Genomic DNA, 18655 nt, shown 5'->3' with positions numbered 1-18655 from the left:
GCATGGGAGATCATGTCTTACGAACTCAATCGAGTTTTTTGATGAGGTGACCAAGAAAGTTGATGAGGGCAGGGCAGTAGACATGGTTTATGTGGACTTCAGTAAGGCCTTTGATAAGCTTCCACACTGTAGGCTGCTCTGGAAGGTTAGATCACATCGAATCCAGGGCGAGCTGGATAACTGAAGACACAATTGGCTTGATGGTAGAAAGCAGAGGGTGATGGTGGAAGGTTGTTTCTCGGACTGGAGGCTTGTGACTACTGGTGTGTCTTGGGTCAGTGCTGGGCCCATTGTTGTCTGTCATCTGTCAGTGGTTTGGATAAGAATGTACAAGGCATGGTTAGTAAGTTTGCAGATGACACTAAGGTAGGTGGTAAAGTGGACAATGAAGAAGGTTATCAAAAATTACAGGGGGATCTTGATAAGCTGAGTGAGCTGAGGAATGGCAAATGGAGTTTAATTCAGATAAGTGCAAGGTGTTGCATTTTGGAAAGTCAAATCCAAGTAGGACTTTCACAGTGAACTGTAGAGCCCTGGAGAGTGGTGTAGAACAGAGGGACCTTGGAGTACATGGTTCACTGAAAGTAGAGTCACAGGTAGACATGGTAATAAAGGCGGCTTTTAGCATGCTGGCATTCATAAGTTAGGGCATTGAGTATAAAAGCTGGGAAAAACAAAGGAATGCAGATGCTGGAATCTAGATGAAAAAAAACAACAAGATGCTGGAGGAACTCAGCAGATCAGGCAGCATCTGTGGAGAAAAGCAGTCAGTCAATGTTTTGAGTAGGACTGAAGATAGGGAAAAGGGGAAGCCCAATATATGGGGGGGGGGGGGGGGGGGGGGGTGGGGGAGAATTAAAGGAAAGAAAAAAATTGGCGAGGAGAAAAGAGAGATGGGCTAGGAAAGGGAAAAGAAGAGACGGGGGGGGGGGGGGGTGCTGTGGTTTGTTTACTTAAAGTGGGAGAATTCAATATTCATGTTGTTAGGCTACAAGATCCCAGGACGGAAAATGAGGTGCTGCTCCTCCAGTTTGCGTTTGGACTTCTCCTGGCAGTGGAGAAGGCCGAAGACTGTCATATCAGTAATGGAGTGGGAGGGGGAGTTGAAGTTACTGGCAATGGTGTTACGGACTCAGTGAAAGTCCCTTTAAGATAGAGAGTGTGTGTGTATGTGTGTGTGGGGCGTGCTTACGTCAATAGAAGATAAAGGACGTAATGACGTTGTTGAAGAAGAAGAAGAAGAAAGAGAGAGAGAGAGAAGGGAGAGAGACACCAGCCTGCTTGTTTTTCTCTATCGATGGATGAGAAACAATAACTGTGTTTACCACTGAAATCCATGTATGGAAGTTGGAAGTAATCCGGTGGAGTTCACTTTGTTGCTGACCTGTAGAAGGAAACAGGTATTTGTGTGTGGACGACCACGGTTCGGATGCTTTTCGGGGTGAGGAAGTCACTACCGAGTAAACACTGAAGTGTCGTTTGGGTTCCATCGTGGAACATTTGGATTTCGTATGTACTCTCTCTATGTTTTTCTACATCTACATCTTATCTTCAGACAACGGTGGTTGTTGAAGAAGCCCTTGCTCATGTTTCACCTTATGGCTTGCGGAACTGAACTTTAAGAACCATTCCGGAACTGGGAGTTTTGGACTTTGTCACACACACACACGAAGAGTTTAGTTTTGGGGTTAACGTTCGAGGTTTAACATTCCTGAATTCTAACATACTAACATTTTTACTTTTATTTTACGTATTACCATAAGTAGTCATTAATAAAATAGTTTTTAACGCTGAATCATGCTCAGTGTGTTTCTTTTGTTGCTGGTTTGTGACAAAATTGGGGGCTCGTCCGGGATTTGAACCCGGGACCTCTCGCACCCGAAGCGAGAATCATACCCCTAGACCCGGTCCCGGGATAGTTCCCAAGGTTAACGAGTGTCATCTGGGATCGTTCCCCAGAGTGACGAAATTTGTTCGAGATTCAATCCAAAGATTTTTGAGGGAGGTCTGATAAATTCTTTTTAATTGGCTTGTGTGTGTGGAAACCAGCAGCAATGGATATTAAGGCATTTTTGGAGTCACCAACCCAAAAGGGATTGGAGGTGGCGAAAAAGGATGATCTGATAAAGATTGCTACAAGGCTAAACCTTACAGAAGTAAAGCAGTCTATGAGAAAGGCAGATATTCAGAGACTGATAGCTGGCCATTATGTGGAAAAGAAAGTGTTTGAGAAGGAAGTGTTAAAACAGTTTCCTGGCAGTGAAATAGCAATTTCTGAGGCACAGGTGCAGCTGGCAAAGATAGAGGCTGAACGAGAGCAAAATAAATTAGAAGCTGAACGAGAACAAAAGAGATTAGAGGCTGAACGAGAGCAAACCCAGTTAAAGATAGAGGCTGAACGAGAACAAACCCAGTTAAAGATAGAGGCTGAACGAGAACAAAAGAAATTAGAGGCCGAACAAGAGGAAAAGAAATTAGAGGCCGAACAAAAGAAAACTCAGATGAAGATAGAGGCTGATCTAGCAATGAAGCAGATGGAATTGAAGAGGATGGAGCTGGATAGTGAGGAGAAGGAAAAACAGAGGCAGCATGAGTTACAAATGAAGCGTAGGAGTTCGGAATCTGATTCTGATGATGGTTTTTCAGCCAGCAGGGAGGTTCGATTAGTCCCTCCGTTTGAAGAAGATCAGGTTGATCAGTATTTCCAACATTTTGAAAAGGTTGCTGTGAGTTCAAACTGGCCAAGGAAAGGATGGGCTCTTATGGTACAGAGTGTGATTAAAGGTAAAGCTCAAAAAGCTTATTCTGCTTTGTCTGTTGAGGATGCAGCTGATTATACCAAGGTAAAACAAGCTATATTGAAGGCCTATGAATTGGTCCCTGAGGCTTATAGACAAAAATTCAGAGACTTGAGGAAATCTGCAGATCAGACTTATATGGAATTTGCCAATGGAAAGAGAATATGTTTTGAACGATGGTGCCTGGCTAAAAATGTAGATGGGGATTACGATAAATTGACAGAATTGATACTAGTGGAAGACTTTAAAAGATGTGTTCCAGCTGAATTAACAACATATTTAAATGAAAAGGCAGTGGAAACTTTACAAGAAACTGCTAGGTTGGCAGATGATTATGCTTTAACCCATAAATCCAAATGGGGACAACCTAAAACCTTTCAAAAGAGTTACAAAGACAATCCAGGTAAACCAGAGATTAAATTGGGAGGTAATCAAAAAGGAAAAGATGAAAAGAAGCCAGGGCTGGAGAAACCTGTTGAGCGTATTTGTTATTACTGTAGGAAACCTGGCCACGTGATATCTAATTGTGCCCTTTTGAAGAAAAAGAAGGAAGCTGGGCCCAATGCTTGCTTTCAGGCAATTAAAAATCAAGAAGGTTTAGGAGATGCTGTTAAAGATCAGTCCTTGCAAGAGGGAAAAGCGGAAAAGTTGGAGGAGGTGAGAAAAGAATTCCGTTCGTATGTATCAGAGGGTTTTGTTTCACTGAATGATGAGTCACCCCAGGTGCCAGTGAAAATTCTTAGAGATACTGGGGCTAGTCAATCTCTCTTGCTGGACAGTGTTTTAAATTTTGGTGAAGAAAGTGACACTGGTGAAGTAAATCTAGTACGAGGCGTTACAGGTGAGACCATGTCTGTCCCTTTTCACAGGGTGATTTTAAAGTCAAAGTTCGTAGAAGGACCAGTCGAGATAGGGATAAGACCTAGTTTGCCAGTGGAAGGAGTTTCTTTGTTATTGGGAAATGACCTTGCAAATGGAGAAAGTGATCCTGTGGTACGGTTAACAACCAAACCAAGGATTGATGAGTCTGAGGATGATACAGATGTTTACCCATCATGTGCGGTGACTCGAGCTAGAGCTAGAGAATTAGCCAAGACAGACAGTCCGGTGCAGTCTGATGTGGTTCCTTGTGACAGTCCTAAACAGGAAGAAAATTTTGATGCCTTATCTGAGACTTTTCTGTCTTCACTGGAGGATCAACATCCTTACAGTGAGCCTGAATTTAAAGATTTGTCTTTGTCAAGGAAGGATTTTATGGTGGAACAGACAAAGGACCCTGAGTTGACAGAATTGAAAGAAAAAGCACTCTCATGTGAGGAGATTGAGAAAGTGCCAACTGGATACTATGTCAAAAATGGAGTGTTAATGAGGAAATGGAGACCTCCTCATGTTCCTGTTACTGAGGAATGGGAAGTTATTCATCAGGTTGTTGTTCCAAAAGTTTATAGGGATGAGATTTTAAACCTGGCCCATAGTATGCCTTTGGGTGGTCATTTTGGTGTGAATAAAACTGTAGGGAAGATCTTGAAACAATTCTATTGGCCTGGTTTGAGAAAAGATGTGGTGATGTTTTGTCGAACCTGCCACACATGTCAGATGGTAGGTAAACCAAATCAAAAACCCCCTGTGGCTCCTTTGAAACCAATTCCTGCTTTTGGTGAACCCTTTTCGAAGGTGATTGTGGACTGTGTTGGCCCCTTACCAAAGTCTAAGACTGGAAATCAGTATTTGTTAACCATCATGTGTGCCACTTCTAGATTTCCAGAGGCAATACCCCTTAGAAATATTAAGGCCAAGACGGTGTCAAAGGCTCTTGTAAAATTTTTTACCTTGTTTGGTTTGCCAAAAGAAATCCAATCTGATCAAGGTAGTAATTTTATGTCAAAAATTTTTCAACAAATAGTCTATGAGCTGGGAGCAAAGCAGATTGTATCATCTGCATATCACCCAGAATCTCAAGGAGCTCTGGAGAGATTTCATTCTACTCTCAAAAATATGCTGAAGACTTATTGCTTTGAAAACACCAAGGATTGGGACGAAGGTATCCATTTACTTTTGTTTGCCGTTAGAGAATCGATCCAGGAGTCAATCGGATTTAGTCCGTTTGAGCTTGTGTTTGGACATAGGGTGAGAGGACCTTTGGAGTTGTTAAGAGAGCAATGGGTTAATGAGGAAGTTCACTTGAGTCTGTTGGACTATGTCCAAAAATTTAAAACTCGGTTGGAGAGAGTCTGCCAGCTAGCGAGAGAGAATTTGAAAACAAGCCAGATAAGAATGAACACATATTTTGATAGACGTGCTCGGCCTAGGACATTCGCAGTGGGGCAAAAGGTGTTGGTATTTTTCCCTAGCCAAAATAATCCCTTGCAAGCTCGTTTTTCTGGACCCTATGTTATTGAATCTCGAGTGACTGATCTAACATATATAATCAAAACACCAGATAGACGCAAGAAAACACAACTCTGTCACGTAAACATGCTAAAACCTTATTATGAGAGGGATTCAGTTGTGGCCTTGGTGGATGGTGAAAAGGTTGTTTCTAGAATGCCTGATGTTGATGTTGAGGAAGGCCAATTTAGACCAAATATTGTTCCATCGAAACTAAAAAACCAAAATATCATGGAGAACCTTGAAACGAAGTTGGACCATTTACAAGTTTCACAAAAACAACAGATGAGAGAATTAATTTTAAAATTTAAAAATCTGTTCCCAGATGTTCCAAACAGAACATCGATAATTACCCATGATGTTGATGTTGGGGATGCAAAACCAATCAAACAACACCCATATCGAATGAATGTGGAAAAAAGTAAACTTGTTGATCAGGAAATAAAATACATGTTGGAAAATGATATTATTAGACATTCTAGTTCAAATTGGAGTTCGCCCTGTGTTATTGTACCTAAACCTGATGGAACTGTTAGATTTTGCACAGATTACAGGAAAGTGAATGCTGTAACAAAGTCAGATGCTTACCCTATTCCTAGAGTGGATGATTGCATAGACAGAGTGGGAAAGGCAAAATTTCTTACAAAGATTGACCTATTAAAAGGGTACTGGTGTGTTCCATTAACAGATAGAGGAAGGGAGATTTCAGCCTTTGTAACCCCTTCTGGATTGTATGAATACAATGTTTTGCCATTTGGAATGAAAAATGCTCCGGCAACATTTCAAAGAATGATTAATTCAGTGATTCATGGGTTAAAACATACAGATGCCTACATTGACGACTTAGTGACTGGGAATGATACTTGGGAAGATCACATCTCTGCGTTAGAAAGGTTGTTTGAAAGACTTTCCAAGGCTAACCTTACAGTTAACTTGGCTAAAAGTGAATTTGGCCATGCCACTGTGACGTATCTTGGTTATGTTGTAGGTCAAGGCAAGCAAGCTCCTGTTCAGGCAAAAGTTCAAGCAATATCTGAGTTCCCTATTCCCACAGGTACGAGGACTGTTAGAAGATTTTTGGGAATGGTTGGATATTATCGAAAATTTTGTAAAAATTTTGCTGATATTGCTCTTCCCCTAACTAATCTTCAGAAGAAGGGAGTAAAGTTTGTTTGGACAGATTCTTGTCAAGAAGCATTTGAGAAGCTGAAAGCCATTTTATGCTACCATCCTGTGCTCAGAACACCTGACTTTGAAAAGCCATTTTCATTAGCAGTAGATGCCAGTGATGAAGCTGCAGGAGCTGTGTTGTTGCAGAAGGGTGACCTTGATGATATTGACCATCCTGTAGCTTACTTTTCAAAGAAATTTAATGAGCATCAAAAGAATTATTCCACCATAGAGAAAGAATTACTGTCGCTTGTTTTAGCCTTGCAACATTTCAGTGTATATGTTTGCACCGCTCAGAAACCATTGACTGTATATACAGATCATAACCCACTGGTGTTTCTGAGCCGAGTCAAAAACAAGAACAGAAGGCTGTTAAACTGGAGTTTAATTTTGCAAGAGTTTGATCTCATGATAACTCACATTAAAGGCAAAGATAATGTGATTGCTGATTGTCTTTCCCGATGTTAAATGGGAAACATGTATCTGTACTAATCTGATAGTCTGTAGTTGTGTAGCATGATAATTATTAACATTACTAACTGTATGCGCGGTTAAAATTTTCTTGGGAAAATTTTTTTTTTTAGGTGGGAGGTGTTACGGACTCAGTGAAAGTCCCTTTAAGATAGAGAGTGTGTGTGTATGTGTGTGTGGGGCGTGCTTACGTCAATAGAAGATAAAGGACGTAATGACGTTGTTGAAGAAGAAGAAGAAAGAGAGAGAGAGAAGGGAGAGAGACACCAGCCTGCTTGTTTTTCTCTATCGATGGATGAGAAACAATAACTGTGTTTACCACTGAAATCCATGTATGGAAGTTGGAAGTAATCCGGTGGAGTTCACTTTGTTGCTGACCTGTAGAAGGAAACAGGTATTTGTGTGTGGACGACCACGGTTCGGATGCTTTTCGGGGTGAGGAAGTCACTACCGAGTAAACACTGAAGTGTCGTTTGGGTTCCATCGTGGAACATTTGGATTTCGTATGTACTCTCTCTATGTTTTTCTACATCTACATCTTATCTTCAGACAACGGTGGTTGTTGAAGAAGCCCTTGCTCATGTTTCACCTTATGGCTTGCGGAACTGAACTTTAAGAACCATTCCGGAACTGGGAGTTTTGGACTTTGTCACACACACACACGAAGAGTTTAGTTTTGGGGTTAACGTTCGAGGTTTAACATTCTTGAATTCTAACATACTAACATTTTTACTTTTATTTTACGTATTACCATAAGTAGTCATTAATAAAATAGTTTTTAACGCTGAATCATGCTCAGTGTGTTTCTTTTGTTGCTGGTTTGTGACAAAGGGGAGATGCAGATTGCGGTTACGGACGGAGTGTAGGTGTTCTACAAAATGGTCACCTAGCCTGCGTTTGGTCTCGGCAATGTAGAGGAGGCTAGACTTAGGTCACCTCCCCTAATATGATCTACTGCATTCGGTGTTCCAAGTGTGGCCTCCTCTACATTGGTTTAAGGTGAAAAGGGAAAGATTCAAGAACAAGTACATGGATTGGAAAAGTTTAGAAGGTTATAGGACAAATGCTGGCAAATGGAACTAGCTTGGATGGGGCATCTTGGTCGACATGGACCAGTTGGGCTGAAGGGCCCATTTCCATGCCGTATGACTCTGACTCTCTATCTCTATCTTGAAGTCAGTATCTTCGCTTACTGTAATTCCCCAGTCCTGGCAAAAATCCCTGTAGGTTATTCTGCTTTCTCTAGTGCTATCATATTATTTTTGCAGTGTGGTGACCAGAACTGTACACAGTATTCCAGGTTGTGATCTAACTAGCTTTTTATACAGCTCTGGCTAGAGAACAGAACTCTTTCATTATTGAGAGAAATTAATTTCTTTCACAATATGTACATCCCTTAACAATTTCAAAATAAATCACCGTGTTGCAACTCTTCAACTATGAACACTTCCCTTCTAGAGTGAAGGGAAGTGACCTGCTCCAAGCTTCAATATATGCTTTTCCCACAGGTTACAACACAGGAGTACAAAAACAACTAAAAACAATTAACTTTTTAAACATTATCACCTATCCACATCCTTGAAAAGAAAAAAATGCTAACAAGTAAACAATTCAGCCCCATTATCAGTATGGTAGCACAGTGTGGATGAATATTAAGAGGTAGAAAGGGAAATAACTAAAAACAGGAGTAGGAAGGTGAAACAAGGATATCTTCTCCTATTCTATAAAAAACAAAACAGGTTTTTATCCAGTGCATGTTTTAAATCAAACCAAGACCAAGTTTACACCAAAATACTGCTCCACCAAGAGTCAAGACTTGATGGTGAAACTGCACCCAGAAATAATTCAAGCATATTATGATGCCAGTTCTGCTTATATGGCAGCTTCTATGCAATTACTTAATCCTGACAATTCTTACATCTTTGCTTTTAAATTAAATTGTTTTGAACTTTTAATGCTGCTCATGCTATGTATTTTTTTATACCAACTCATTACTTATTGACATCAAAGTGTCAGCACTTCATTTTCAAAAGGACGTTAATCTACAGAGGAGCAAGAAATACACTTTTGGAAATCTTTCTTAGTGTAAATAACTACAGTTACAGACCTACTTACCCCTATAATCCAATGCAACTACATGGTAGCCTTGCGAGCTGAGGACCTATAAATAGGGAAAAAGCAAAATCAAGAAGGCGGAGATGCAAGGAAAATGAAATTCACTATTTAAATCTTCACAGACAGAATGATAGATGTACTGTACTCTGGACAAAAGACAAGAGAATTCCTGCTCTGTATTAACATTGTACACAAGTCACCAACAAACATTTAATGTTTTGAGAAGTACCTCATTAATGACTTCAAGTTTTTCAACTAGGGCAGCACACAAAACAAAAATCATGTTTTTTCTAGGATTAGTTCATCCTCCAAGGAGTTATTGGAATCGGATCATCACACAGACAAAAACACCTACAACTGCTGATCCCAATACAATTTAACAAATTCAAAAATGCTACAGGTAAACTCTTATGAAGTCATTAAAGGTAACACAGAGGAAAATAACAAAAATTGTGCTCATGAATGCTTTGTCACAAAAGTCTTCATGTTCCAATAATAAACAGGCTCAGGCTAATTTGCATACAATTTTGATGGGTACAAATTAGAGAAGGGGAGTTGCAAAAGGCACTCATTTGGAAGATAAGGTACACCTCAGTTGGCACAGTAGTGTAGCAGTTAGCATAACGCTATTACAGCGCCAGTGACCTGGGTTCAATTCCCAATGCTGTCTGTAAGGAGTTTGTACATTCTCCCCATGTCTGCATGGGTTTTCTCTGGGTGCTTTGGTTTCCTCCCACATTCCAAAGACGTACAGGTTAGGAGTTGTGGGCATGCTATGTTGGCGACACTTGCGGGCTGCCCCCAGAACATTCTCAGTAACACAAAAAGACACATTTCACTGTGTGTTTCGATGTACATGTGACTAATAAATATCTTGTCTTAAAGCTTTATAAAATCAAATGTCATTTCTCACCTATCATTCCACATACTCTAGGACAATGCAATTGTGGTGCTAAACAAAATGTAGGCAGATAATAGCCCAAAATCATCCTGCATCAACCGACTCTGCCTGACACAACAAAAAAACTCAGTCATATAGCACCACTTTTGTCCAATTTTACCTTGATGTTAGTTCATTTTAAGTACAGCATACAAGTTAAAAATTAGCAGTACTCTCAGATGTCTGTCCTGGTCTCTGACATTGCAAATGTGATGATTTTGATTTGATAGAGGAACCAAGTTACATTACACAAAAATAAACAGCAAGTTTCAAATAGACTTCTGGTTGGTTGCTGATTCTGAATAAGAAACAATTATTCCAAGTTCTTATCTCCCACCGTTACTGGGTTGCTCAATATCTTTTTCCGTATTTTACCTATAATCTGTGATGGAATCAAGAAAATGTAGTGCTTCTGTCAGGATAATCAAAATAGACACTTCCATAATTAGTAAAAATATAAAACATATATAAAAAGTATTAAAAATGTATTGTCTATAATTGTTCAACTATCTAATAGCTTGTTTTCAGGAGTTACCATAGCTTAGCATCTATTGTAAATATATCGTGACCAGAATTTATGGGTTCCATCTGGAAACACCAGCATGTTCGGGATTTCTACATATTTCCATGAACTCCGCTGACCAGTGACAGCTATTATCTGAAGTTTCTTCAACTACACTTCAACAATGGACTCTTCAAAGAGTCTAGTATGGAAATGTGAAGTAGCAGAGATTTTCCACCACTTTAGGTGGGGGATTCAATCAAACAACCCATGACGGGTTAAACAAGGAACTGCAGGTATTGAGGTATTAGAAATGTTGGAATCTTTTGAATTAGTTATCTTTATTTAAATGATTGCATTTAAGTGCTTTGGTTCTCTTTTTAAAAGAAAAATTAAATGAAATGTTTTATAGTTTTTGAAGTTACTGGATGTCAGAAACATTCATAATGTTCATAATGTTATGGGATTAATCTACTCCTCCTACTCTACCTTCCCAGCCACCATCTCCATACCAACACCGCCCCACCCACCCCCCATACTTCTAAGCTTCAGGGAAGTTTCTTTAATGTTTTTCATGAGTCAGTTGCATGCTCAGGAAGCTTGTTGCTGACCACAAATTCTGAGCCACTTCTTCAGCAGTGACTCAATAAATTTTGCAAACAAGATTAGGCCATAAAGCAAGGTCAAGCATTGCTTTTAACTGCACTAAAGAAGGACTTTCTGTTCATTAACAAAATTACTTGGATGTTGGGGCAACTGTAAACACATTAGGTGATAACATGGAGCAAAAACTAATTTATGAGAGTACTCTGAAACAAAGCAGTCAAAAATATATCAAGATAGATTAAGAAAAACATTAGCACTGATTAACTTTACAGACAGACCAACAGCTGAAAATTCAAGTAAGCAGATTAACAATGTTAAAAAAAAAATTGATGACTGGAGTTCAGATTTGATGACTGGAGTTCAAATAAATAAATTCTAATTCTGAGTTTATCTAACTGATAAGGAAAAAATATTCCCGCTAGAGATACTGAAATTTATCATAGCAAAAATGTGATCAAGGGAGAGAATGCAACATACTTAAGAGCAAAAAAATTTCAATTCTGCCCTCTTAAAGCCATTCTTGACTTTGCCCCACCAATGCCTTCAGCTGTCAAAGCCCTAAACTTTGCATTAATCTAACTCTTTAACTGAGCTTCTGATCATTTCCAATGGCACCATGCAGCTCCTGTGAAGCACTTTGATTCTTTTATCTACAGTAAATGCACTATAGGATAGCAAGCTGTTGCTGCAAAGACATTCAGCATTATATGAAACAGAGGAGAATAAAGCAGGATTGGTGGCATCATTAACCTCCAGATAGGGAGATAAATATTGCTAGCAAGTCCACTAGGTGAGGATCAAATTAATTTTATCTATAATCCTGATGGTAATCATTTAATTAGATCCTAAGAAAATGGTTTGAAAGAAGATCATGGTATTTGATTCAGGTTTCAAATTACAGTATTGGTAAACCATAAATGAACAAAGTAATTCAGGATGAAGTGCTGATATCACAGAGCAGTAGAACATTCACTATTTTCACACTTCGATCTGATGTTAGCTGTTCTTCAGTGACAGCATTCTCTCCTCTGAGTCAGACACTTCAGAGACTTGAGCACACGATCTGGGCTGACATTTCTAGTGCATACTGTGGGAGTATTACTCTGTCCCTGGTACAGTTAACATCTTTCAGATGAGACACTGAGCCAAGGCTTTATTTGCCTTCTTGCAAAGACATAGAAAATCATGACACCATACAAAGAGAAGCAAGGGAAACGTCGCCAGTGTCTGGGTCAATATCTAGTCCTCAACCATTACTAGTCAAACTAGTCATTATCACATTGCTGTTTATGGGAATTTGCTGTATACAAATTGGTGCTGGATTTCCTATGTGTAGTAGCAAAACAAAAATTCATTGGCTGAAACGACTTTAACACTTTTGATCTTACAAAATGCATACAAGAAGGCATTTTCTTTCATATAAATCATGGATTATGAGACTATGAAATGTGCTATTCTCCTTCAGAATATAATCAAGATAGGTGACCAAAGATATGCTGAGTTTCTCACAGTCCTATTTTGCCAAGTTGCACTTCCATTGGGAAAGTCGAAGTCTGACATTATGATGCAAATTATTAAAATACTGACCACTGCATTCTGTAAACCTATGTTATAGTTATATGCTCAAACAGTTTTTCATAATAAGATGCAATTCTTTGCACAAATTAAACAAAAATATAAAATGCACCCATGAACTTCGTTGACCCTTCTCCACTAGTTGAAATGATGGTTCTGTGACCTTTGTCCTAGTTGAAGAAATGTGAAGCTAAATAGGCAGGTGCATGGTCAAATCTTGGATTTTATAGGGGATATTGTATACCATGGATAGAAAGATGAAAGATTTGCAAGGCACCCTTTGTCATGAACAATGAGGAATTTCAAGAGGACGGTCTAAGAATATCTATTCCAGCATTGAGAACATGTACCACTTCCATTTGAAGACAACTATGCTGTTAATGGACTCTCCAAGGTCTGCTGCTCTCTTTTCTTCATCTGACAAGGAGTACACCAGTGTTCTGACTTGAAGTACTATGACTTTTCATGGCTTAAAAAGAGACTAGGAAGGAGTGGATTGGAAAATAGAAGTGCTCACTCTACTCTTTGATTGACAATACCAGATGCCAAGTTTGCTTTGTAAATACTTGGAAAGGAGAGCACCTCCACCACCACCACCAATACTCAGTTTGGATTTCGCCAGAACCATTTGCTCCCAGACTTCATCACAGCTTTGGTTCAAACATGGACCAAAGAGCTAAATTCCTCAAATAACTATCCTCACCACCTACGCAAAATGATATCAAGTGTGGCATCAAGGAGTAATGCAGTCAATTAGCATCAACAGGAAATCACGCCAAAGATTGGAATCACACCTCACACAATAGTTTTGGCTGTGGGAGCCAATCATCCCAGGCCCAGGACACAAGTAGAGAAGTTGCTCTGGGCAGCGTCCTAGGTCCAACCACCTTCGACTGCTTGATCAATGACCTTCCTTCCATCACAAGGTTACAAATGGTGGCGTTAGCTGATTGTACAAAGTTTAATTACATTAACAACTCCTCAGAAACTGCATGCAGCAAAACATACACCATATTCAGACATAGACTGATAAGTGGCAAGTAACATTCATACCACAGAGGGACCAGGCAATGACCATTACCAACAAGAGAGTCTAACCACCTACCCTTGATATTCAATGGCATTACCATGACCAAGTCCCTCACCATCAACATTTCACGAGTCACCATTGACCTACATTTCAATTGGACTAACCACAAATATTGTGGCTACCAGACCAGGTGAGAGGCTGGATATTCTACAGTATGTAATTTCAACATACATCCCAAAGTCTTTTCATCTTCTACAAGGCACATCAGGAATGTTATGGAATACTATCTACTTGCCCGGATGAGTGCAGCCCCAACAGCACAGAATAAGGACAAAGCAGTCTGCTTAATTAGCACTCCGCTTAATTAGCACTCCACCACCGCCCTAAAAATTCATTCCCTCCACCACCAGCGTGCACTATCTATAGCATCTGACAGAATCTTCCAAATCTATGCCCTCTGCCACCAATAAGGACAAAGGATTCAGGCACATGGGCACACCACCACACCACCTGCAGCTTCCCCGCAAAGTTATACACAATCCTGACTTAGAAATATATCACTTGTAGCGGTTGCTACCGCGGAATAAAACAAGACTCTACTCGGAGGATTGCCAAACAGAACTGGTTTATTTTCCCGCCTTGTGCGGGCCCTTTAAGGGAGAAAAACTCCCGCCCAAAAAAAACCGGCAATGACGTAAGTCCTATGTCATCAGGACTTTCCCGCGCGCGGGTTCTCCCCGTCGCTCGGAAAGACGAGGCCCGCCGCCATCTTGGGCCTCATCGCTCCGACGCCGCGCGACCCGACTGCCGAGCCGGTTCGCCCGACTAGACGGTGAGTCGCCACACAACCCCCCCCAGAACCGGCGAGACAGTCCCCAAGGTCCGTGGGCTGTGCCAGCTGCCGCTTAGGGGGGCGGCCTCTGCGTCGTGGCGTGGCAACCTCGACAGGCTGTTGCAGATCCAAATGGGCCGGTTTGAGGCGGTCCGCCGTGAAAACCTGTTCCCTGCCTCCAATGTCCAAAATAAAAGTGGATCCGTTATTCCGTATGACTCGGAACGGTCCCTCATATGGTCGTTGCAATGGCGCCCGAGGTGTGCCCCTGCGAACGAAAACAAACTTACAGTCCCATAGTTCCTTGGGCTGGCAGGATGGGGCTTGACCGTGCCATGAGGTGGGAATCGGGGCCAAGGCGCCGAGCTTCTCGCGCAGTCTTTGTAGAACTGCTGGGGGTTGTTCCCCTTGGTCCTGAAGGGCAGGTATGAAATCCCCGGGGACAACCAGTGGCGCCCCGTATACAAGCTCAGCTGACGAAGTGCGGAGGTCTTCTTTGGGGGCAGTGTGTATGCCGAGCAGGACCCAAGGCAGCTCGTCAACCCAGTTAGGACCCTTCAGGCGGGCCATCAAGGCCGATTTTAGATGGCGGTGAAAACGTTCCACCAACCCGTTTGATTGAGGATGGTAGGCCGTGGTGGTGTGCAGCTGCGTCCCTAGCAGGTTCGCTAATGCAGCCCAGAGACTGGAAGTGAATTGGGTGCCTCTGTCTGAAGTGATGTGGGCCGGAACGCCAAAACGTGAGACCCAAGTTGTGAGCAGCGCTCGGGCGCAGGAATCAGTTGTGATGTCAGTCAGGGGGGTTGCCTCAGGCCACCTCGTGAACCGGTCCACGATGGTAAGGAGGTACCGGGCTCCTCTTGAAACCGGCAGAGGGCCCACGAGGTCGACGTGTATGTGGTCGAACCTCCTACGGGTAGGCTCGAACTGCTGTGGTGGGACCTTGGTGTGTCGCTGGATTTTTGACGTCTGGCAGTGCAGACAAGTCCTGGCCCACTCACTGACCTGTTTGCGCAGGCCATGCCAGACAAACTTGCTGGCGACCAGTCGGACAGTAGATCTGATGGACGGGTGCGCCAACCCATGTACCGAGTCAAAAACGCGTCTCCACCAGGCTGCAGGGACAATAAGGCGGGGCTGACCAGTCGCAACGTCGCAAAGTAGGGTCCGCTGACCTGGACCAACCCAGAAATCTCGGAGCTGCAGACCCGAGACTGCGGTTCTGTAGCTGGGCAGTTCGTCGTCGGCTTGCTGTGCGTCAGCCAGGGCCGTGTAGTCGACACCCAAGGATAGGTTGTGGATGGTTGGTCTGGAAAGTGCATCAGCAACGACATTATCCTTTCCGGAGACACGTTGGATGTCAGTTGTGAACTCGGAAATGTAGGATAAATGTCTCTGCTGACGAGCTGACCAGGGATCGGAGACTTTGGAGAAGGCAAAGGACAGAGGCCTATGATCGGTGAAAGCGGTGAAAGGCCTGCCTTCTAGAAAGTATCGGAAATGCCGGACCGCCAGATACAGTGCTAGAAGTTCCCGATCAAAAGCGCTGTACTTCAGTTCGGGCGGTCTAAGGTGTTTGCTGAAAAATGCCAAGGGTTGCCAGCGGCCTCCGAGTAGCTGTTCCAGTACCCCACCCACCGCGGTGTTGGACGCGTCTACCGTGAGGGCAGTCGGGACGTCAGTCCTAGGGTGTACCAGCATCGTGGCGTCTGCCAGGGCGTCTTTGGCCTTAACGAAAGCAGCCGCAGCCTCGTCAGTCCAGGTGATGTCCTTGCCCTTACCAGCCAGCAGCGAGAACAGAGGGCGCATGATACGGGCTGCTGCAGGGATGAAACGATGGTAAAAGTTGACCATCCCAAGGAATTCCTGTAGGCCTTTGACTGTGTCGGGGCGGGCAAAATGGCGGATAGCATCCACCTTGGCGGGTAGGGGTGTTGCCCCGTCGCTGGTGATTTTGTGGCCAAGGAAATCGATAGAGTCAAGTCCGAATTGGCACTTGGACGGGTTAATCGTGAGGCCGAAATCGCGGAGGCGGGAATACAGCTGGCGGAGGTGGGAAAGGTGTTCCTGGCGGTTACGGCTGGCGATCAGTATGTCGTCCAAGTAAATGAACACGAAGTCCAGGTCTCGGCCTACCACGTCCATCAGCCGCTGGAAGGTCTGCGCGGCGTTCTTAAGGCCGAACGGCATCCAAAGGAATTCGAACAGGCCGAATGGGGTGATAATCGCAGTTTTGGGGACGTCATCCGGATGGACCGGGATTTGGTGGTATCCCCTAACGAGGTCCGCTTTGGAAAAGATGCGGGCCCCGTGTAAGTTCGCTGCGAAGTCCTGGATGTGAGGGATGGGATAGCGGTCCGGGGTGGTGGCGTCATTCAGCCTGCGGTAGTCGCCGCAGGGCCTCCACCCTCCGGTGGCTTTGGGGACCATGTGCAGGGGGGAGGCCCAGGGGCTGTCTGACCTGCGAACAATCCCCAGCTCCTCCATGTGATGGAACTCTTCCTTTGCCAGGCGGAGCTTGTCTGGAGGTAATCGTCGTGCTCGGGCATGAAGGGGTGGCCCTGTGGTAATGATGTGGTGTCGTACCCCATGTGCGGGCCGAGAATTTGTAAACGAAGGTGCCAAAATCGATGGGAATTCGGCTAGGAGCTTGGCGAAATCGTCGCCAGAAAGGGTAATGGAGTCCAGGCGCGGGGCTGGTGGGCTGATTTCTCCCAGTGGATAGGTCCGGAGAGTGCTAGAGTGGACTAACCGCTTCCTTCGCAGGTCGACTAACAGGTTGTGGGCCCGAAGGAAATCGGCGCCTAGGAGTGGTCGGGCGACGGTGGCAAGGGTAAAGGTCCAGGTAAAACGGCTGCCGCCAAAGTGTAATTGAAGCGTACGGGTGCCGAAAGACCGTATCGTTGTACCGTTGGCGGCATTGAGTAGAGGACCTGGTGGCCTGTCACGAGTGTCGCGGCCTGTCGGGGGCAGAATACTGACCTCCGCTCCAGTATCAACGAGGAAATGCCGTCCAGATTTCTTGTCCTGAACGAAGAGGAGGCTCTGTCGGCGGCCAGCCGCCGTAGCCATCAGCGGCGGCTGGCCCTGGCGTTTCCCTGAAACTTGCAGGGTGGGCGGCATTGACGGGCCTCTGCACCCCACCTCTGATGGTAGAAGCACAGCTGGTCACCCGTGTCGTCGTCTGCGTTCCTGGGGCGTGGCTGCTCGGTTGCTGGGGCCGGGCGAGGCAGGCGTTGGGCTCGCGGCCTGGTGATTTGACTGACGGACGAACCGCTCTCGCGCTTGGCCCTCCACAGGACATCTGCCCGGGCGGCCACCTCACGGGGGTTGCTGAAGTCGGCATCAGCTAACAACAAGTGGATGTCATCGGGGAGCTGTTCGAGGAAGGCCTGTTCGAACATCAGGCATGGCTTGTGTCCCTCGGCCAATGCCAGCATCTCATTCATTAGGGTGGATGGGGATCTGTCCCCCAGGCCATCCAGATGAAGCAGGCGGGCGGCGCGCTCACGACGGGAGAGGCCGAAGGTCCGGATCAAAAGATCTTTGAAAGCCGGGTACTTATCTTCCTCCGGAGGCGACTGGATGAAGTCTCCAACCTGGGCGGCTGTCTCCTGGTCCAGACAGCTAACCACATGGTAGTACTTCGTGGAGTCGGAGGTGATCTGCCGAAGGTGGAATTGCGCTTCGGCCTGGTCAAACTAGACGCTGGGCCGAAGTGTCCAAAAGGTGGGCAGCTTGAGGGCCACTGCGTTGGCTGCTGCGCTGTCGTCCATTTCGCAGGTCCAAGAGCCGTTTGGACCGTCGGGGTCACCAATGTAGCGGTTGCTACCGCGGAATAAAACAAGACTCTACTCGGAGGATTGCCAAACAGAACTGGTTTATTTTCCCGCCTTGTGCGGGCCCTTTAAGGGAGAAAAACTCCCGCCCAAAAAAAACCGGCAATGACGTAAGTCCTACGTCATCAGGACTTTCCCGCGCGCGGGTTCTCCCCGTCGCTCGGAAAGACGAGGCCCGCCGCCATCTTGGGCCTCGTCGCTCCGACGCCGCGCGACCCGACTGCCGAGCCGGTTCGCCCGACTAGACGGTGAGTCGCCACACACTATTCCTTTATCATTGCCAAGTCTAATTTCTGAAATTCCCTCTCCAACAGTATTGTGGAAATACCTTTGCTAGAAGAACTACAACAAGTGAAAACAACAGCATATCATCAGCTTCAAGGGCAATT

At 44.3% G+C, this 18655-nt stretch overlaps 1 protein-coding gene across 1 annotated transcript in view; it reads right to left on the bottom strand.

The window, feature by feature from the left end:
- abhd12 (abhydrolase domain containing 12, lysophospholipase) overlaps nucleotides 1-18655 on the bottom strand; it is a 121369-nt gene that overhangs the window by 71024 nt on the left and 31690 nt on the right. Inside the window, exon 6 of the mRNA XM_052010938.1 lies at nucleotides 8943-8988. Coding sequence (XP_051866898.1) covers nucleotides 8943-8988 — 46 coding nt within the window. The remainder of the gene's footprint in view (nucleotides 1-8942; nucleotides 8989-18655) is intronic.

The sequence above is a fragment of the Pristis pectinata genome, chromosome 3, assembly GCF_009764475.1.
Source record: "Pristis pectinata isolate sPriPec2 chromosome 3, sPriPec2.1.pri, whole genome shotgun sequence".
Classification (NCBI taxonomy): Eukaryota; Metazoa; Chordata; class Chondrichthyes; order Rhinopristiformes; family Pristidae; genus Pristis; species Pristis pectinata.
The sequence above is the reverse complement of the archived record's forward strand: the minus strand, read 5'-3'. Positions and strand labels throughout refer to the sequence as shown.